Here is a 22,535-nt window from a genome sequence, read left to right on the forward strand (position 1 = left end):
GGCCTCTTTCAGCTTCATGATCCTTTAATTCTCTAGAAAGTCACTCTGGAGAGTCAGGGTTGGCTAAGAAGCAGCTCATTTCAAAAGAATGTCCCCGGGGTGCCTTTGTCATCCACACCTGTCTAAGGCAATAATGATTATTATGAGGATGGTCATCGTTATCCCATGGATTGGTAATGAGCTGGGGGACTCCACTAGCTGACAAACTCCACCATGTCAGCTGGCCACATTTAGGGCTTTGCCAATTATATGACTGAAAAAGCATTCACCAGGTAGTTTGAATCCAACCTCAACATTTCCAGAGCTGGACCAAATCTCCCTCTCTGTGTCGCTGGGTCCCTTTTCAGGCTGAGGCATCTTTCTGCACTGCTATATGTGATCCACTGCCCTAGAGGACTATGTCCATTTCTTTGGGTTTCCAGAGTGTTTTATCCCCAGAATCCTTAAGCAGAAAAGGGAGAGCTGTGCAAAGTTGAAGGGAGAAGAAGGAAAAAGGTGCTACTTCTCCCAAAGCAATCCCAAAAGTTGGGAAAGGCTTAGCTCGCGCCAAGAGATGAAAGAAGTAGTACAGGGAAAAAAATATTTTTTAACTAATTAGGAGGGAGCAGGAAAGTGGGATTCAAGTCCCAACTTTGTCCTTAAGTAAGGAGCTTCTTCAGTGTTAACTCTGTTTCTTCATCTGTAAAGTGAAGAAATCGAACTTCCAGTTTCTAGGGTCCGTCTGGGTCTGGGATTTTGAATTAAGCAATAGGTAAATAATGATTTCACCAAAGTAAAAAGCAGCACGCCAACATTCTTATACCCACACCCCCTCGGCGTGCCCTTCCACCAAGCGAGGAGCTCAGCTGTATCTGCTGCTTCTGCTTCCAGTGGCGATGGGGAAAAGAGTGAATGCCTTCAGGTCTCCTCTTGGACTGCTGGAGGGAGAGTATGGAGAACCCTTCCCTCCTTTCCTTCATTCATTCAGAAAACATTTTCTGCACCCCTGCCCATGACAAACACCAGGCGAGGCTCCCCAAACATAAAGATGGCCTGACCCCAGCCCTCCCCACAAGGTGCTCACTGCCGAGTCACTTCCACATGAAAAGGTTGGGGTGTGGGGTGGTGAATGAACTTGGAGAATCCCAGGGCACCTCGACAGACATCACCTGGAAGAATGAGTTGTCTCCAAACTAGCGCACCCGTCCTCACCAAAGCCCTAGTGCACACTCGGGTTGCTCATCTAAGGAAGACATTTCTGTCTCGTGCAAATAGCACATTTTATAACTTCCCATACAATATTATTAGTCTTTTTAACTTTTTTTATTAAAAAAGCATGGAAATTAAATAAAGTGTTTTCAAATCATCTCGAATTTGCAGTGTAGAGACCATGAAAAGCCATGAAATCGCACATTAAGCCCCAATGCCCAGTCTAACAGATCGCCAGCTGCAGACTCAATTGTTAGTGGGACTTTCCTCCCCGCCCCACGCCCAACATGGGTCTGATTCGCGTTAAGGGACGTGGCTGCTGCCGACCCACGGGGGTCCATGCTACGGAAGAGTGGCCTTCCTCAGGAACAGGTACCAATTCTGGTGCAAACAAGGGGCTGGAGAGCCAGCGGCACAGGTCTCGTTGGGACCAATGGCAGATGGCCATTTTGTGGCTGAGGGAAATTCCAGCTTCATCTCTTTGGAATGCAGCGTCCCTGCTGACTGCCGCCCCATCAGCTTCATGGGAACCGCGAAGGACGCGCTTCCGCGATAGCTGACTTGGGCAGCAATGTGAAAACCCAAGACCTTCATTCAGCTGGTTGCTCACTCCCTCCACAAATATTTATTGAGTAGCTCCTGGGTGCCACGAGCTAGATCAGTAGAACACGTTTTCTGTCCACGAGGTCCTCACTCCCTAGGTGGGGAGACAGATCGTAGTGCATTAGAGACATTTATGTAACAAGCACAATGTAAAAAATCTAAAGAGAATTCTTTGGGATCACAGCAGATCTGCTTAGAACACATGGCAGGGTTGCACGAAGCAGGTGCCATTTCAATAAGGACTGAAGAGATGAATAACTATTCGCTGGGGAGAGAGAGACGTGAGGAAAGGAGGAGGGGGGAAGGGGAGGAAGGAGGAAGGCAGGCAGGAAGGAAGGCAGGAAGACAGGAAGGCAGGCAGGAAGGTAGGCCGGAAGGAGGGAGAAAGAGAGGGAAGGAGGGAGGACATTCCAAGCACAGAGAGCAGCATCCAAAGCGAGGAGCGCATTACAAGGACTGTGAAGAGCTCAGGGGGAGAAACTCTGCCTTCCTCAGCAGATCATTGCAGTGCCCATAAGATACACAACAAACATGGGTAGGGCCTGAATTAATGGAGGCATGAGTGGCCCCTGCCATAGCAGTGACAGGGACAGAGGAAGGGACAGGAGAGGCGGTTGGGGTCCAGAGCTTGAAGGGTCTTGAAGCCTTCTGAGGAGTTTAGGCAGAAGACCTATTTGAAGAAATGCCCTAGAAATGCAAATGGAAGGCAGTGGGAGCGGCCCTTCGCCCTCAGTCATGGCCAAGGAAAAAGAAAGGGAATGAAAGCAAGATAGAGAGACCCCACATGGGGCGAGGTAACTGCTTTAGGCCTCCTAATTGCAGGTATTTGTGCTCTTACACTCTGGGCAATAAGGGAGTTGTTCCCGGTGCACCTTTATCACACGCCGCAAGGATAATGATGGCCCTACCAGTGGGAATGGCCTCGACCCCACTATGCCCAGGACACTATGGCCGAAAGGGATTGATTTGCTCAGCAGGAGAGCACCAGCACTCTTCCATCTGCTAAACTCCCCGAGGCAGCCAGCCTGCGGAAGATTGGCCTGGTGGCAAGTGGGGGGTGTTCCTAGTGAACGGGAATCATGGGTGGGAAACAAGCCCAGAAGCCTCCCCAGGGAAGACATCACTACCTGCTCAGGGGCATCTATCAGAGTCCCCTGCTTCCATACTTCTGAGTAAGAGTGAAAGAAATTGATCCCTGCCTCCAGGGCCACCCAACCACATTACCCGGGGACACCTGACCTGGACCCCCACCCACTCTGCTGCTACCCAGAATCCCACCCCAGCATAGCCTCAACTTGTCACACTCACTTAGACATGGTACCCACTCTGCCACGTGCTGAGCATGAGGAGTAAGGAAGCAACACTAACTGAGCACTTCCCACATCTCAGGCTTTGTGCTGATAGTTTTATGGGCAGCACCTTCCCTGGTGCTCACCTTCACTAGGCCCCCACCTGGGGAAAGTACCCACCTTCAAAGTGGGTCTGATTGCTATCCCAATTTACATATGAGGAAACCGAGGCCTGAAGAAGGGAAGCAATTTTGGCAAGGACACCCATTTAGTAAGCGGCTGTAAAAGTCAGCAACTTCTGCACAACGAACAAGCATTCAACAGGAAGCACTGATTTCTCCCATTGCAGCTGTGGGTCTATGGGTCAGTGAGGGCAGTTTGGCTCCACATGGCTGTTGCTTTTCTGGGATTGGGTAGATACCCATGGCAAGCACTTCTCATGGTGGAGGTCAGAAATACGTGATGTTCCTTAAGGCTTAGGCTTGAAACTCACAAACCGTCACTTCCATCCCCTCTTAACTGGCCAAAGCAAGAGACATGGCCAAGCCCAATATCAAAATCCACCCATGGAGGTGGCGGCGGGACGGGAGTGAACACTAGCCTTCCATAGTGAGAGAGCAAGGATTCAAACACAGGTCCTCCCGGGAACTTTTCTGTGCCCTCGTCTTCCCATCATGCTTCCTCTCTAGGGATAGAGAAAACCTTAGCTCCGAAATCTTAAAACTAGTTGTAATGATGATACTTCTGCATTGCATGAAACTGGGCAGCATGTTTTTTTCTTAATTCTAACTTTGGTTCAGTTTCAAGAGCCATCTCCTTGCTTTTTGCATTTGTTTGCAAAATGGAAGAGACAGAAACTAACCATAGAGCTGGTGGGCATGTTGAAAGTTCAGGTTCATCCTATTCCAAGCCCTCTGCAACTCCTGCCTGTGCCTTGGCATGGGACCACTGGTGGAAATCAGCATCATCCAGAAGGACACAGTGGCACTGCCTTCATTACCTGAGAAGGTGTAGACTTTTGTTCCAAATGGGTCAATCGTCCCTATCAGTCTTTCTCTTGGAGGCCACTGTAATGAGAAATCAATCTAAGACTTTGAGCAGAGAGTGACACGATCTGCTGACAAGTGTCACTGTTGTTGCATGTTTGGAAAGAGACTGTAGAGGGGCAAGGGTCAACGCTGGGAGATAATTGCAACCATCCCAATGATTCAACAATGTCAATCATGATCCCAGGCCAATGTGAAGGGGGTGGTGAGAAATGATGGGGTATATTTTGAAGGAAGAGCCACGAGATTTCTCGATAGATTGGATTTATGATGTGAGAGAAAGAGAGGAGTCAAGGATGACTGTAATGCTTTAGCCCAGGCATCTGGAGGGAAGACATTCCCATCAGCAGAGCTGGGGAAAGCTGTGATGAAGCATATTCGTGGGTGGGGAAGGGAATCAGAAGTTTCAAACGTGGTAAGCTTGAGATGTCTGTTGGGCATCCAAGAAGAGGTGAGGAGTGGGCAGTTGGATATATGAATCTGGATTTCAGGAGAGAGAACTGCAGATATAAATGTGGAAGTCACTGGGATCCAGATGGCATTTAAACCTGGGTGAAATCATGAGTGAGAATAAATAGAGGAGAGAGGCGGGACATTTCCTCATTTTTGAAAGAGCAGCTCAAATACCCATACTTAGGATTGCAAATCATTTCTAAAGATATCTTTTAAATCCCACCCTGGAAGAGGCTCTTGCATGTCTGTCTCATCAACTAGCTGGAGAGGTGCAGGTGAGTGGGAGCAAGCATGGAAGCATGGGGCAGAATTACCACAATGGCACCTAGTAGGTACACAATCCATTTGCTTGAGTTGGTCACAGATTAGAGGACTAGGAGAAAAAGGAATTGTGCAAAATCATTCTATTGAGCCAGTTAAGAAAATCAATGCCAGGGAATCAGTAAAAGAAAACAAGAAGGAGAATCTTGCCAAAAGGACTGGAAATTTTGGAAGCCAGATACCACGGTGGTGAAACCACCACACTTACAGAAAGCAATGTGCTCTAGCAAAGAGAGATGGAATGAAGCAGACCTGGGCTCCTGGCTCTACCACTTCCTTGGCTGTGTGACTTCAGGCAAGTTTTTTAACGACTCTGAAATCGTGATTTACTCATCAGTAAAATGAGGATAATTATCCTGATATTGAGAGGGTTGGGGTCAGGATTAAACAAGGCAATCAGTCAGCTGCCTAGACAATGCCTGGTATAAACGAAGTGTATTGTTTTCCGCGTTCCTAAATCATCCAAAGGTACATGGTGGTCAAATCCAGCTTCCTGAAGGGTGGGAGATAGGTCACTATAATGCCAAATAAAAACTGTTTGCGGTGAATATAATACTGGGCACACAGTACGGCTTACTTTAAATAACGCACAGCTCCTGTCTATGAAGCCATGCAGTGGATAGTAATGGCCTAGTGAGGTTCTACTTTCCTTGTAAGCTTAGATTCCATATGTCTGAGAAAATCTTATAAAACACTCTCACGAACCCGGACCAACGATGGAAAAGACCAGCCAGAATTAATTTCAGGCTGAATTTAGAAAGTCTTCTAAAGACAATCCATTTTATTAAAGTTAAATTCCCCTTCAATAGACTGAGGGTCAAGACTGAAATCATGACATTGAAAAATGGATTTTCTGAATGGATTTCTGGAGGAGATATCAGTAACTTACGAAATATTTTAATTTTTTGATGTGGTATATTGCAAGAATGCCAATATCCCTCCATTTTCCTTGTGTTAATTAGCAGCTACAGAGCTCCAGTTGCATGAAAGGTAACATTCTTATCATTTTAGTATCCACCTGACTTCATCGAGCTGGCATTATTTTTAAAAAAAAAAAAGATTTTATGATATTTTCAAGGGTGAAACCAGTAACTAATGGAGTGCAAAGAGCCTTCTTAAATGGGGAACAGGGAGTACTTACTAGAACATTACATATAAATGAAGGCTTTCTTCCGATGTCCGAGGACAGTGTATCATTTCGGTGGCTTCATTCTCTTTCAATTTCACATACTCCGTTCATTTCATAGATTGTAAATACAGTGGTGAACTTCGGCCCAATAAGGATCCAAAAGATCCCAGATTTCAAATTTAAAAAGATCCTGCTCTTGTCTTAATATATTCCCTCCAAGGAAATAAAAAAAGACACACAACCGAAGGCACTCAGAGGAGAGATTTTAAGCGTGTTTTTGACACACAGTATGAGCCCCTTAAAACTTTTTTTTTTCTGTCTTGCCTCTTTATAACTTTGCTTTGGGCCCCTGCCCTGACCCCGGCTAAAAGACGAATGCATCAGCAAGGACAGAGCAACTTGTGACTGCCTTATACCTCTCAGGTCCTTGGGAAGTATTCTGGGCACCCGCTCCTCAGAGGGATGCAGTGTTCAGCGTGACAAAGCATCACCGGGGAGTTGAAGCATAGCTTCTGGTGCCTTTCTCTGTGCTTAATTGAACTTGTACCTTCATTTCAAGAATGGCTTTGGAAATGTTTTCGCAGAGTGAGAAATGCAGCAACCACCTGCCATGTTGCAATCTAAGTAGTAACTCCAGGAAGCGAGGGACAGGAAAGGAGGGGTTCCCTCCACGAATCCAATTCTCGGGTGTCCTCTTTTTCACCGATTGTTTGTATACAACAAAAAAATCATCTTACTTTATTCTTTGGTAATTGCCTTTCTTCAATTCACTCGGATTTGCCTCAGATTACAAGAGGAAATGTCATTCCATATGAGAAAATTGCCAAATAGTTCCTTATTGATCAGAAGCCAGCCCGGTATCGATCTCTGGAGCCGCCGTGTCTTTTGCTCATTGGTACCGCTCTCTCTGAACAGGAACTTCATAAGCAGGGAGCCAGGCGATGTTAAATCTCTCAATGGTTCACATAAGTAAACACGACACATTTAACAGAGGCTGCCATTGAAGCTCAGACCAAGGGAAAAATTCCCCCACTATGCAGTCCTAGGCATGTCGTCATAGGATGTTTTTCTTACTAAAAAAAGGAAGAAGAGGGGCGCCTGGGTGGCTCAGTCAGTTAAGCATCTGCCTTCAGCTCAGGTCATGTTATCGGGGTCCTGGGATTGAGCCCAGGGTCAGGCTCCCTGCTCAGTGGGGAGTCTGCTTCTCCCTCTCCCTCTACTCCTCCCCCCCTGCTTGTTCTCTCTCTCTCTCTCTCTCTCTCTCTGTCAGATAAACAAATAAAATCTTAAAAAAAAAAGAAGAAAAAATCAGCGTGAGAGTTGTATCCATCACTGAGAACTCAGTATAAGATAAATCACAGATTCAGCAAGAGCATGTCATAAAATTAAAAGCACATCTGTCAACTTCTCCAGTCCTTTGAAAGAATAAAATCGGTACCAGTTGCACCTAACTGTTCTATCCCTAGTGATTCTCCCAGGGGTCTTCCCGTACTATAGAGATGTAGTCAGCACATAAAGAATTACAGAAGTTGGACCGACTGAGGATAAATATGTCGACAGAAGCTTGTTTATGTTGAAGGATGTTTGGGGGTCCATGGACTTTTTTCACCTGAAGATGACTTGAGCAATTATCCACAATAGTCTGGTGCCCACAGTAAGAGGTTATGGGACTTAGCCACGAAGGAAGAGGAAAGTTCCTGACAAAGCCACAACTGGAACTTAGACTCGGATTAAGATTCATGCTTGAAGTCCAGGGCTTTGCCCCCTCTAAGCTACATTCTCATATGACAGTTGGATAGTTAGAAGATAGGTGGATGGAAAGATGATAAGAAAAGATAAGGCAGCAAAATGGAGAAAATAATTAGAAAGAAAGAAAACCTCTCTTTAAACATGAAAATTTATTTGAACTTCTTCCTTTCAATAAATAGCCTTAAACCAAACGGACCACCCCCACTGGCCTCTGAGCTTCCCCTCAAATCTGTATCTCTCTATCCACAAACAACTCTGACCTCTAGATCTTTGCCATCCTTACTGGTGAATACATCGATCCATGAGAGTTTGGTGAGCAGAACCCACCACCTAGCGCATTCATTCTTAGGCTCCTTTCTGTCTCAGGGCCCAGAGGGTAACGGTGACATGCACACACTGACGGTTTTCCGGGGGTGGCTGCATAGACAGTGAAAGTGGGTCATACTTCGTTCCTGACCTGGTCAGCCATGGAACCCAACCCCAGTGTTCTTTGACCCCAGGGCTGGAAACTGCGGGGTTTGCCCATATTCTTTTCTTGGCTTCCATGGCCTTTATCCCGCCAAATACACCAAGCAAGTCTCCATGGGTAGAATAGAAGATGTAAAAAGGTGGCCTGTGGTTCTCAAATTCCAATCCCTAAAAGCTGGAACACTGACTTAATGGCAGCCTGAGGCAGAGTGGGGGGAATCATGAAGACAAACATTACACCAATTACAGCAATGTAAATACAGCAGTGTAAGTGTTTGGTGTAGGAACATGGTGATGCCAGACAGAGACAGGCACCAGTCTCACTCCTGCCCTGATATCTTGCGGGGGGGGGCCTCTATTTGGGGAGAGGAGCGGGCAGTATGTATTTAAGCTAGTGGTAAGGACTGGAGCCTCAGAGATCTTTCCCCATCACCTGACAAATGATGTTGCCTCTTCTTCCTTTAGTTTCTTTTTTTTTTTTTTTAAGATTTTATTTATTTATTTGACAGAGAGAGAGATAGCAAGAGCAGGAACACAAGCAGGGAGAGTGGGAGAGGGAGAAGCAGGCTTCCTGCCGAGCAGGGAGCCCGATGTGGGGCTCGATCCCAGGACCCTGGGATCATGACCTGAGCCGAAAGCAGATGCTTAACAACTGAGCCACCCAAGCGCCCCATTCTTCCTTTAGTTTCTGCCCAGCACCATCACCAGGTGGAGCTGCTGGGCAGAAACTGTCTTCCTGATCATCCAATCAGTGTTCCTTGAACACCCGGTACATGGTGGGCCCCAGGCAGAGGCCTGGAGATTCAGAGATCAAAGACAGAAGCCCTTCTCCCAAAACCTCGCAGGGTGGCGGGGACATTTAAATAGTAAGTTATTATTGGCAAGCTGATTCAACAAATATGGTGAGAAAGGAAGGCACTAACCCAGCTAGAGCGAGCCAGGAGACCTCAGGGAGGTCAAGCAGAGCCTATCCCAGGGAAGAGGTCATCCTGGGCAAGTGCCGTAGGCTGGGCCCTCTGCCAAGTACAGATCTTCCTCGACTTCCCGTGGGGTTCCGTTTGATAAACCCATCATACGTTGAAAATATCCTAGGTGAGGGGCGCCTGGGTGGCTCAGTCGTTAAGTGTCTGCCTTCGGCTCAGGTCATGATCCCAGGGTCCTGGGATCGAGCCCCACATCGGGCTCGCTGCTCAGCGGGAGGCCTGCTTCTCTCTCTCCCACTCCCCCTGCTTGTTGTGTTCCCTCTCTCACTGTGTCTCTCTCTGTCAAATAAATAAATAAAATCTTAAAAAAAAAAAAAAAAAGAAAATATCCTAGGTGAAAAATGCACTTAATACACCTCACCTACTGAGCATCATAGCTCAGCCTGGCTGACCTTACACGTGTTCAGAGCACTTACATTAGCCTACAGTTAGGCAAAATCATCTAACACACAGCCTATTTTATAATGAAGCATTGATTATCTCATGTAATTTATTGAATACTGCGCTGAAAGTGAGAAACGGAATGTAGATGGTTGTGCGTGGGTACAGAATGGCTGGAGGTTGCGGGCTGTTGACCCCTCACGACCCAGGGGCTGACAGGGAGCCTCAGCTCGTTGCCTGGCCTCATGGAAGAAGATCCTACCACCTATCGCCGGCCTGGGAAAAGATCCAAATTCGCAACTTAGAGTATGATTTCTACTGAATGACTGTTGCTTTCACACCAATATAAAGTTGAAAAATCGTAAATTGAATTATCCTGAGTTGGGGACCATCTGTACTTGAAAAGTGGGATCTTATTTGTTCTTTGAACAACTCGGAGGCAAGTACTCTGTCTCAGTTATAAGTTGGGCTGCTTTCACAAACTACATTGGTGGGTGGCTTACAAGCTACAGAAGCTTACTTCTGACAGTTCCGGAGGCTGAAGTTCTGAGATCAGGATGGCAGTATGGCTGGGTTCTGGCGAGGGCCCTCTCCTGGGTTACAGAAATCTTGTTGAATCTTCACAAGAATGAAGGGGTGAGAGCACTCTCTGGGGTCCCTTTTATAAGGGTGCTAATCCCGTTCATGAGGGCTCCATCCTCGTGATCTAATTATCTCCCCAAAGCCCTGCCTCCTAATACCGTCACATCAGGGGTTAAGACGTCAACATATGAATTTTGGGGGGACACATAGATTCAGTCCTATGGCTACCCCAACCATCTGCATACTACAGATGTGGAAACAGAGGCTCACGCTGTTACGTGCACATCCAAGGTCACACGGAAGGTGAGCAGCAGTGTCAGCATTCGAACTCAGGTCTGAGTCCAGTGCTCACACTCTTCACACTGGGTCTTTCCAAGTTCTGGAGCGTGAGGAAACAAAAAAGGCAAAAAGGTGGAGCACCTGGCTGGCTCAGTCAGTGGAGCACGTAACTCTTGATCTCAGGGTTGTGAGTTCGAGCCTCACATTGGGTGTAGAAGTTACTTACAAATAGAAGAAGAAGAAGAGGAAGAAGAAAGGAGGAGGAGGAGGAGGAGGAGGAGAAGGAAGAAGAAGAAGAAGAAGAAGGAGAAGAAGGGCAAAAGGCGAAGTGTGAACCAAGTGGTGAGTGAGGATCCCGGGAAGGTGGAACTGCCCGCAAGCTACCGAGTTCGCCAATGGAGCATTGCATCTCTCAGGGGACGTGGGCGAAGAGGAATCTCCCGGCAGGACCCCAGCAGGTGGAGTCTGGGATACGCACACAGCAGTGTTTGGGGAGCACACAGTTACCCTACTGTGTGGGTTACATCCCCGAACATAGCGTCTTGCTCCTCGCCTGCCCACCCCCTGCCACCCACACACACCAACTTGCCTCGAATATGGATGCAACACAGAGGCTGCTTCTGGTTTCAGAGAAACAGAAATGTTCTTCTCCTTTATTCCAGTCATGCCTGGAATGCCCCTCGCTCCACCACCTCCTTCCTTCCCTCCTCCCCACGGCCCCAAATAAAATAAAATACAATAATAGCAGCATGCTAGAGTACCCAATATGCTCTGCGTGCAAGCTTGGTTAAACAAATCGCATTGACCTTTAATAAAGATGTGCAGGATGCTTCCTTCTCTCATTCAGTATGTTAATCTGCGGGCCAAAGCTCCGTGAGAGCAGGCACCATTAAGTGCAGATCTGATCTTGCTACTCCCTGCTCTAAACCCTTCACTGGCTTCGCGTTGCCTACAGGAGGAAGCCCCAACTCCCAACAGCGCAGAGAAGGACCTCCCAGGTGTGGCCTGTGCCCACCGCTGGCTTCATTTTGCACAAAACCCCTCTCCCCCCACCCCTGCAGCTCCCCAGCACCACTCCGGCCCTCAGCCTCTACGCATCTCTCTCTCCATCCTCAGTTCTTTCCCTGGCAGAAATGTCTACGGTGCCCTTGACAGCCACCTGCTGCCAGCTACGCACTGATTACCTCCTGTCGTTCAAAACGCAGTTCAGGTCAGCTCCTCGATTAATACTCTCCTGAGTCCCACCCCCAGGCAGAAATGACAACCTCTCAATGTACCCAGTGCAGATCTATGTCACTGTCTCTGTGGCTCCTTGCTGCATTCATTTAATTACATCCTGCTCACCCATACCTAGCGTAGGGCTTGACACATATTAGGGGCTTAAGAAACAGAGCCACATGATGGCCATTCAACAGAAGCTTCTTGGGTTGACGCCTGACGTGACTCCCAAGGAGCATCACGTTGATGTGTGCTCTGGACACTGGCTTTGTCGGAGAAGCATCTGACCCCACAGGCCAGAGTGCGGACCCCCAGGGCAGCCGTATGCCGATCACGGCATCTCTCCCGGGCTCGTCTGGATTCCCTGGTGTTTGGTTGGGAGGGTGGACACATGTAATGCAAATTGAAAGGCCTTCCTCCTAGGGTTGGCCTCCAAATCCAGCTTGACCACTCTGTCTGCCTCCATGGTCATTCTGGAGACATTCAGGTCCCCCTCGGGGTGGTCAGAGGCCGGGAGGAGGAGTTGGGGATGGAGCAGGCAGACAGCGGTTTTATTTACATCATTCCAAACCACTGGATCAGTTGATTTGTTCTTTAACTCCGTTGACGAGTGAAGGGGCACTGAAATTCAAGTTCCCTTGGCAGAGATGGCTCTTTTTTATCAGAGAAACTTGAGTGAGCAATTTCTGGAGGAAGAGATGGGAAAGGATGGGGGCCTGTGCCCAGGAACATGGATTAGCCTCCTGATGCTCAGGATTGGAAGGTAGGAACAGGCCTGGCCAAGGTACACTCATTACCACCTGATACGAGAGCTTGCATTTATTAATTTGGCCATTTTTGTCTGTCTCTTCAATAGAATGAGGGTGGGCACTGCATCTATCTTGTTCACTGCTCTCTCCTCAGACCCTACCTAACCCTAGGCCCAGCACAAAGTGGTGCATACTGAACATCTGTTGAGTGAATGAATGACTCTGGGCTGGAAGTCAGGAGAACTGGTCCCACTCTGTAGTCACCAGCCAGCTCTGTGACCTTTGGCAGGTTACTCTGCCTCTCTGATCTTGTCAATGGGGATGTTATTATCTGCCTGACCAATCTTAAGGGTCATTGTGAGGTTCCAGCTGTATGTGAAAGTCCTTTTGTACCATTATACGGGCACAGTCCTAAACCTGAGAGGTTATGTCAACCGCTGAAGAGTTAGTCCTTTCCCACTGGGAGTTGGAAACATGGATGAGAGAATCTAGGAGGACTGGAGGAGCCAGGCTCTTCCCTCCACCTGGAGGCACTGGGTTCCCTGGGCCTCCTGGACCGACCACAGTGGTGGACACTCATGACAAGAGCCCCAGACACTTAGATCTGGAGTCACCAGGATTCAGAGAGCAATGGAAGCCATGGATGTACGTGGGCTTCTCACTGTAGAGTGAGGAAGAAAAAAAAAAAAGCCTTGGACTTGTCCCCAGTAAATGTCAACACTGAGAGAAGCAGGTGGAGAATCAACAGAACCTGAGAAAGAATGGCCAGAAAAATAGGAATACCAAACACTGTGTTTTGGAAGCCAGGAGAAGAGAGGAAGAGCGTGCAGAAAGAAGGGGAAGGATCCTAGGGAGAGGAGGAGGGTGAGAGAGGTTCATTGGAATTTGTGGGTATTTGAAAACTTCAGTACATTACAGTGTTTACAGAAATACAACCAGTGCATTGAATTTAAAAATCAGAATGAAATAGACCAAAATGCTCATGCCCACTGTTTCAGATGACTGAGGTATTGATTATCCTCTTGTTGTCTCTCTTTTTTCCATATAGTCTGATATGTACTTATGTCACTCTCATAATTGAAAAAGCACATTTAATAGTAAAATACATATGAATGTGACTATCTCAAGTAGGTGTAAAAAGAGAAAAGGCTATGTGCATGGACGCAATAGGGAAGAGACCCACAAAAATGAAATCAGTTGTTGGACTTAACTGTTGAATCTCATGGTAGATTTGGCCTGATTTGCTTTTCTTTTTAAAAGTGTTTTCTAAATGTTCTTTTAATTAAACAATGTTAATAAATAAGAATGGCAACCAGGCAATGTTTCAATCAGCCCTGAAGCCTTTAATTGCGTATTTCATTATGACTATAATGCTATGGGTCTAGGTCTCAGGGACCGTAAGCAAGGACTTGGTTCATTCTTGTGCCCTCGTGGTAGACCACACTTCTGTTTGCCAATATTCAGTGCCCCGTCCTGCCAGAGAAATGTGCTTCCTTGAATCCCTGATGTCAGCCTTGGCCATGTTACCTTTTCGGCTACTAAAATGTAAGAAGTGACATGTGCCCCTTCTGGGATGGGAGAGTTAAGAGCCAACATATGCTTCATCTTGGTTGCTTTCTCTCACTGCTACTCATAAGGGTCTAGATAGCAGCTGCCGTCAGGGCCTGAGTCCCAGAGTGTGGACGATGAGGACATGGAGGAAGCTCCCAGCCAACCTAGGGTTAACATGTATGTGGGCAAGAAATAAGCCTTTGTTGTTGAAAATAACTGAGATTGGGGCGGGGGGGGGGGGTGCTCATTTTTGTAGCCTATCCTGCAGATATGGTCTTCTTAAGTCTGAAAAGAAAAAGAAATTATCAGCAACCCCAGCACGTTCTCAAGAAACCTAACTCTTAAGTCTTTCTTATTTCCTTCTCTAGATGATGCCTATTTACTACAGGGACTTAATATAGAGGAACTATATCCAGAGACCTCTAGTTTCATTACGTATGATGGGTCGATGACTATCCCACCCTGCTATGAGACGGCAAGTTGGATAATAATGAACAAACCTGTCTATATAACCAGGATGCAGGTGAGCTTTTCTGCGGTCTTTCAGCTAATGGGGAAGATGATGTCAAGACTGGCTGGGTTTATGGAGTGCCTATTGATTAGTTTGCTAGGACTGCTTTGACAAAATGTAACAAACTCTGTGGCTTAAGTAGCAGAAATGTACTGCCTCACAGCTCTGGAGGCTATAAATCTAAGATCAAGGTGGCAGCAGGGTTGGCCCCTTCTGAGGGATGTAAGGAAGAATCTGTTTCCCACCCGTCCTTCTGGTGGTAGCCAGGAATCTTTGGTGTTCCTTTGCTCCTAGAAGCACTGCCCACTCTGCCTCCATATTTATGTGGCATTCTTCCCCTGCATCTTTGCCCAAATCCCTTTTTTTATAAGGACACCGTGTCACCCTGAATTAGGGCCCACCTTAAAGACCTCATCTTAACTAATTACACCTGCGATGACCCTATTTCCAAATCAGGTCACATTCTGAGGTACTAGGGGGTTCGGACTTCAATTTATGAATTCTGGGGGTGCACAATTCAAATCACCACACCTATGTTTGAAAAACCAGCATCTGAAAAGGCTTAGTATGAACAAATTGTAGAAGCATCCCACGTGTCTGAATGAGAAAAGACAGCAAGGTCAGTTCCCAAAGTGTTCGCTACAGTCATTATGTTCAAACAGCAAGTGAGCAAAATGGATGGTGTGTCCAAAAATGTTTGAAAAAGCTGGGTTTTAAAAAAAGTTAAATAGGGGCCCCTGGGTGGCTCAGGCGATTAAGCATCCGACTCTAGATCTCAGCCCAGATCTTGATCTCACGGTCCTGAGTTCAAGCCCCGTGTTGGGTTGGGCTCCATGCTGGGTGTGGAGCCTACATTTAGATAGATAGATAGATAGATAGATAGATAGATAGATAGATAGATAGATAGATAGATCGATCGATCAATCTCCTTACTGGGAAACTTGTCGAGGCCTTTAAATTGATAATACATGTGTCAGTCTCCAAGAAGAGGCATGGGATGTTGAGCATTTCACAAACTGTTGAAATGTGAAGTATTTTTAGAGCATCTCACAGGGCTAGTATGCCCTTGAACTACCTGAGAACCAGGTCTGAGCACTGGGTGTGAGCTTTGCCAATGGCTCACTGTGCACTCCCACAGCTGTCACCCCCACCATGTGAAATGAAAGTTCCTCCCCTTTATAACGAGGGGGGTAAGTCACGTCTGCTCCAGTTCTGGCATTGTAAGATCATCTATAAAAACTCAAAAGGAAGATGAGCAAAGGAAGCAGAATCCAATCTCCTTGACAGGATATGTACTCACGTCCCAACAGTCTGAAGCATTTGAAGTCTCCAGTCCTATCTGTGTTGATTGGGATTCTTTTGGTGACAAGCCACCCCCTCCAGATACCTCAATTAGAAAAAAAGGAGGTATTCAAGAGATATGGGGGCATCCTATGGGAGTTGAGATCAGAAATTGATGTCCGGAATTCACGGGAAGTCTGGCCTCTCTGTTCTCTTACGCTTCTTATTGCACATTCTCTTTGTTCTCCTTTCCTGTTAAAAACTTCCTTTGCTTCGCAGTCCTGGGCTGGAACATGGCAGAAAACCTTTAGTCCAGCCGCCCCGTCCTGGTAGTCACAGAAAAGCAACCAAATTGATCCAGCTTAATTTAGCTCTGACCCCTGGAACAATCACTACGGTGTGGATAACACCCATGGGGGGGGGGAATAATTTCCTGAATTGTTGGAAATTCTGGAACCATGAGGTGTCAGAGGAAAAAGGGACCCTGGAGAACAACCAGATGGATTTCCTCCTTTGACAGATGGTGTGTTTGAGCTTAAGAGAGAGCAAAGGACTTACTCAGAGACATGCGTGACCTGGTGAGGTAGTAGCCCGGCTCGCTCCGTGCACAGAGGCATCAGGAGGCCTGCAACGCACTGGAATCCATGAAACAGGGGTCTCTGCAGCGCTCACATGTGCCCTGTCCCAGACAGCCAGGACTGCCTGGCTTGGGCACAGTCTACGCGGTCTGACATGCTCCCTAGCACAGTTAGGAGAGTAGGTGGGACTCAGCTGTGTCTCTCCCTGCAGATGCATTCCTTACGCCTGCTCAGCCAGAATCAGCCATCTCAGATCTTTCTGAGCATGAGTGACAACTTCAGGCCTGTGCAGCCGCTCAGCAATCGCTGCATCCGCACCAACATCAACTTCAGTTTACAGGGGAAGGACTGTCCGAACAACCGAGCCCAGAAGCTTCAGTATAGAGGTGGGTGTGCTGGCTTGGAGGGCAGCGGGCCCCCACCGGGGCTCAGTCGTCTCATTAGAATCGGGATCACAAATCACAGTGAGACCACCCCCTTCCATTTGTATGGTGCTTTCCCATTGATAAAACCTCTGTAGCATTCGAGATAGACAGAGATAGGGATAGACATACAGAGATAGAGATGGGGGAGGGGGTGTCAAATGTTCAAATCCCTTCCGGTTCAAGCAAGACAGCATTGAAAAAATAAAAGGAAGGAAGGGAGGGAGGAAGAGAGGAAGGAAGGAAGGAAGAAAAGGAAGGAAAGAAGGGAGGGAGGGAGGGAGGGAGGGAGGAAGTTTTATTGGAGCCCAAGTTAGGACAGCTGCCTAGGATACACAGTCTTCACAAGGAAGAAAGTGCTCCCATGAAAGAATATTTGGCTAGGGTTATATACATTTTTTTGCATAAATAGTTACAAATCATTACACAAGGACATTTCAGAAAGTTGCAGATCTCATCTTAAGCCTCTCATATATACAGCACCATATGACTTTAAACTGATGTGAGCCAGGGAGGTATTTTCCTTTTTCTTTTTAAGTTTTTTTTTTTTTTTAAAGATTTTATTTATTTATTTGAGAGAGAGAGAATGAGAGACAGAGAGCATGAGAGGGAGGAGGGTCAGAGGGAGAAGCAGACTCCCTGCCGAGCAGGGAGCCCGATGCGGGACTCGATCCCGGGACTCCAGGATCATGACCTGAGCTGAAGGCAGTCACTCAACCAACTGAGCCACCCAGGCGCCCTTTCTTTAAGTTTTTATTTAAATTCCAGTTAGTTAACATACAGTGTGATATTAGTTTCAGGTGTACAGTTTAGTGATTCAACACTTCCATACATCACCCGGTGCTCATCACGACAGATGCACCCCTTCATCCCCATCACTTAATTCACCGAAACCCCCTCCCCTCTGGTAACCATCAGTGTGTTCTCTGTACTTAAAGACTCTGTTTCTTGGTTTGCCTCTTTCTCTTTCTCTTTTTTCCTTTGTTCATTTGTTTTGTTTTTTAAATTCCACATATGAGTGAAATCATATGGTATTTGTCTTTCTCTGACTTATTTCACTTAGCATAAGATAGCAGTTTTATTGCCATTTTACCCAAGGGCCCAGAGAGGCTGATTTTCCAATGTCATCTGTTAGAACAGGACAGCTAGAAGCATTCAAGCTTTTAGCTATGTGCACAATGGACCCCCACCCCCTTTCTCCCAAAAGGGGAGCAAATACTCTGGATGCCAGGTATCCAATGAGGGTACCATGTGTGAGCACATCTTTTTCCGGTGCTCTCTCCCTAGCGGTGACTATTATCCCTACTAAAGGAGATATTTAAGATGACTCCTGCCTCCTGTAACCCTCTCGTCCACATCCAGCTCTCTCTCTCTTCCTACACACGCTAAGTATCTGTTGATCATTGTGGTAAACCCTCAACATAGAAAGGAAGATGGAGACAGAACGGAGTCATGGAGATGTCTTCAACAAGGAACCCACACACCTGAGCTCCTGGCCTGGTTCTGTCACTACCAAGCCAGGTAAACCCAACCACCTCATTTCCCCTCTGGACCTGGCTTCTTTCATGACAGTCTCCCATCTAGTTCATGACTCGTGAGGAGCAAATGAGAGCCTAGATGGGGAAGTCCTTTGTAGCAAAAACGTGCCACCCTAATATGGGGACTATGGATGCTACCAGGCAGCTGCCCCTTGGTCCCCCACTTCATCTCTCCTACTTCCCCCGCATCTCCTTCTTTCTTTTTTCTCTGTCAGACACATGCAAAGTGTCAAAACTATAATTTTCTGTTCCCTTCCAGCCAGAACTACCAGAAAAACAATCCATTCATTGAGCCTTCCCTTTATTCAACACCTACTTATGATGCACCTACTGTGTGCTGGGCACTTAGCTAGGTGATGGGAATACAGTGGTGATGAATACAGATAGGGCCCCATCCATGCAGAGCGTATAGTCTAGAGCAGGGGTGGCAAACTTTTTCTGTAAGGGCCAACAGGTAAATACTTTAGGCTTTTGAGTCATATAGTCTCTGCTACACTCTTATGTTGTAGAGTGAAAGCAGCCATAGGCAATATGTAAATGAATGTGTGTGGCCATGTTCCAATAAAATTTTACAGACAAAAACAGATCACAGGCTGTATTTGGCCTGTGGGCTGTCATTTGCCCAACTCTCGTCTAGAGCGCTGCCATCCACTGGAACTTTCTGCAACTCTGGAAATGTTCTATATCTACCTTGTTTGGTATGGTAGCTACTAGCCACATGTGGCTATCTGACATTTGCAGTGTGGCTAGTACAACAATGCAACTAAATTTTTAGTTTTCATTTTAATTAACTGAATTTATGGTAGCCGCATGTGACTGGTAACAACCCTATGGGACAGCTCAGGCCTAGAGGTTTATGAGGAAGCAGAGGGGGTGGTCAGGATACATACATACAATTTACAGAACTGTCCCTTCCCCTTTGGAGTAAGACCCCCCAAACTTTGTGTGCATTAATTCAACTATGCCTTGTTTTGTGTTGTGTGTGTGTTTTCCTTTCTCTCTCTTTCCAGTAAATGAATGGCTCCTCAAGTAGGGAACGAGATCAAGAAGAATCTCAAGAAGAAATGCTACAACTGTGAATTGATGTAACCTAGAATGCCCCCTTCTTTCTTCTCTCTCCCTCTCTCCCTCAAGCCTCATTCACTCTTTGGATTGGCCCTTTCTTCATGAAAAGTGTCTGCAAAACCATGGCAGAGGAACACATCTCTTCCACACACTCACTGACACACACACACACACAAGCACTCGCACACACATGCGAACACGTGCAAACATATCTACACACAGACACACTCAGCATGGCCTCCAAGATGGGAAGTCAAATTTCAGAAAAAACAGGCTCATTCATAAGAGGTCTTAGAAGAAAATAACCAGTTAACCAGATTACAATTTTGATACTGTTTTCCTGAACTAATAAATCTACCCAATGAGACTTTTCAGCCTTTGTACATACAAAATTCTTCCAAAAGAGAGAGAGGAGAAAACACAGCTCCGACGCCATCAAGCGGACTTTGTTCTTGGCATCAAGTTATCTCGGGTGGTGTCCTAGGATCCTCTGAGGGTGCTGGTGACAGGTGAACCAAGACAAAGTTGGCCAAGGACACTTACTTCTAGATTATGATTCTTCTGTTTACTCAAAAAAAATTCAAAAAGCAAAGGACAGACCTTGAAGAGATACACATTGTATATATATCACTGCAGACTATAAAGAAATGGAATTATTTCCCCTTTGTCACATATCTGTAGTAGGATTTGCCAAGATCAGAATCGATCCATTTGCTGTTTCTTGTTTTCCAAAGGTCATACATTGTGTTTGGTTATTGTTAACAGCTCAATAAATGTGTTTAACAAGTTAATTTCATTTTTCCGCCTTTGGTCTGTTCTCCTTCCTTACAGGCGAAGCCCTGACTCCATTGCAACTGCATTCTTTGATTTCACTTGTTCCTTCATCTACGTGTTCTGTTCATTTGCAGCCAGTTTTGACTGAGTTTGTGGCAATCAGGAATGCATTTGCTAAGCAAGTATAACTTTAATTCCACTCCATGGCTCGATCATTCATACAAGGTGAGCTTCTGCCTGAGATAGCAGGCGACAGATTTCTTGCGTTTCAAAACTGCCATCCCCCCACCCCACTGTGATGCTCCCTTGAAGGAATGCACTTTGCCTTGTAAATTCCTGGGAAGGGGGTGTCTTTTCTCTCCAGGTGCAGCCGGATCTCACAAAATACAAACGAATGCCTTTCTTTCCTTGTTTATAATGGTCACTCACTGTGTTTGATTACTGTCAAGAAATCAATAAATGTGTTTAACAAGTTAGCCAGTGCCCATGTCTGAGTTTATTGGGGAGGACGCTCCCTGCTGAAGCCTCAGGGTCCTGCTGCATCCACGAGCCATGGCATTGTGGCCCGTAGGGCTGCTGAGCCACTGGAGCCGCCCAGCTGGCCGTTCCCAGAGCCGGGTAATTAATACCCTGGTGAGAAAACATATAGGCTCGGCTGCTGGAAGGAAAGATTTGGATGTTCGTTCAGTGGCCAAATTAAAAATAACTTTCGTCTCTCCTTCCTATCGCAGTCCCCAGAAAGAGGGAAGCGTGCAGGCAGGCAGGGTCCGTGCAAGTGGGAAACTTCAGCCAAGTGACACGTTAGCCATATTGACGATAAAAAAAAAAGATCAAACAGCCAAATACTGGGGCGCCTGGGTGGCTCAGTCGTTAAGCGTCTGCCTTCAGCTCAGGTCATGATTCCAGGTCCTGGGATCGAGCCCCGCATCGGGCTCCCTGCTCAGCGGGAGGCCCGCTTCTCCCTCTCCCGCTCCCCCTGCCTGTGTTCCCTCTCTCGCTGTGTCTCTCTCTGTCAAATAAATAAATAAAAATCTTAAAAAAAAAAAAAAAAAACAGCCAAATACTTCATATTTGAAATAATACACTTAATTGAAGTGTTTTCACTTTTTGCACCAATGTGAGTTAGAGGATGGCCTTAGCCATGATGCCCTAGGAGCCAGTTTCTGAGCAATTGTATTTTTGCAGAAAACCAGGTCTGCAAAAGTTCAAGGTAGACAGGGGACGGTCTTCCTCTGTGTGGCTTGCTGCTTGCTCTCTGAGACAGAATCTTGCTGAGCCTGCAAGCGCAGGTAGCGGTGTAGTACAGTGGCTGAAGAATATTGGTCAAGCAACCAAACCTGGCTTCAAATCTTCATTCTGCCACTTGCCTGCTTGCTGTGTGATCCTAGGCAAGTGGCTTTACTTCTCTGATCTGGGCATCAGGGGTGCTAATAACCACCTCTGTGAGTTGTGAGGCTTGAATGAAACACAGCTACTTAAAGCAACCAACTCGATACCAGTGGCTGTTCTGCACGTGGTGCCTGTGGGTCATGTGTGCGGCTGGCAGCGTTTATGTGGACCATACCATACCTCCCTCTCCAGGAAGGGCTTAGCACTAATCACAACAAAGCCATCAATTAATATCAAATGAGAGTCATAGATACCCAGCAGTCCGCACATAGGTATATGCCTGACTCGTGTCGGGGCACAGAGCAAGGAGCCCCAGTGAGGAAGGAAGGCAGGGGCCAGGTGTCTAGGCTCCGTTCTGCTACTAGCATCCTCTGTGATGCAAATCAACTCCCCTCCAGGGGACGGTGTCCTTATCTAGAAATAAGCTGGACTCAACGACCTCCCATGGCCTCTCTAAGATCATTCCCTAACTCCATGTCTCATTCAGTTCTTAGTCCAGGGAGAACAGAAGAAAACCCAGGCTGACACCCCTGGGGCCCCTGGGCACAGGCAGAATTTCACGCTGGTCAACCAGAACTGGAAATGGAGAGAATGAGCCAGTCTCTCACCTTCTGGGCCAATCCTGAATGTGCCTTCTCCCCATTCCCTGCATGGCCCAAACTATAAAATGGAAATCGGGGCACTTTGCCTTCAAACCATGTGGAAGTAATAAAGATTTACTAGATTTCTACCACTCTAAGAAAAAAAAAATAGAACGTTTAAACATACCAAAAAGTCCCCGAGAGTTGACCTGGTAAAGCCATTAAGGAACAAAAATCCATTTCTCCATGTGATGTGCATGGGTGTTCAGAAAAGGGGTGGCCACAGTGCCAGCTTGGCCTGCAGAGCTGCAGGCTGATATGGGCATCCCGTCCACCTGCAGGGACATGTGTGCCGTGCCTCAGTTCCCTCCTCAGCAAAATGGGGAGGGGAAGTAAATGTACGCAGA

General features: G+C 46.8%; 1 protein-coding gene across 1 annotated transcript in view; it reads left to right on the forward strand.

The window, feature by feature from the left end:
- CA10 (carbonic anhydrase 10) overlaps positions 1 to 20,628 on the forward strand; it is a 509,356-nt gene extending 488,728 nt beyond the window's left edge. The window contains exons 8-10 of the mRNA XM_035026805.1: positions 14,358 to 14,512; positions 16,571 to 16,745; positions 19,330 to 20,628. Coding sequence (XP_034882696.1) covers positions 14,358 to 14,512; positions 16,571 to 16,745; positions 19,330 to 19,352 — 353 coding nt within the window. The 3' untranslated portion in view covers positions 19,353 to 20,628. The remainder of the gene's footprint in view (positions 1 to 14,357; positions 14,513 to 16,570; positions 16,746 to 19,329) is intronic.
- Positions 20,629 to 22,535: the final 1,907 nt, after the last annotated feature.

This window comes from Mirounga leonina, unplaced genomic scaffold (genome assembly GCF_011800145.1).
Source record: "Mirounga leonina isolate KUSES-001 unplaced genomic scaffold, KU_Mleo_1.0 Mir_200, whole genome shotgun sequence".
NCBI classification, from domain to species: domain Eukaryota; kingdom Metazoa; phylum Chordata; class Mammalia; order Carnivora; family Phocidae; genus Mirounga; species Mirounga leonina.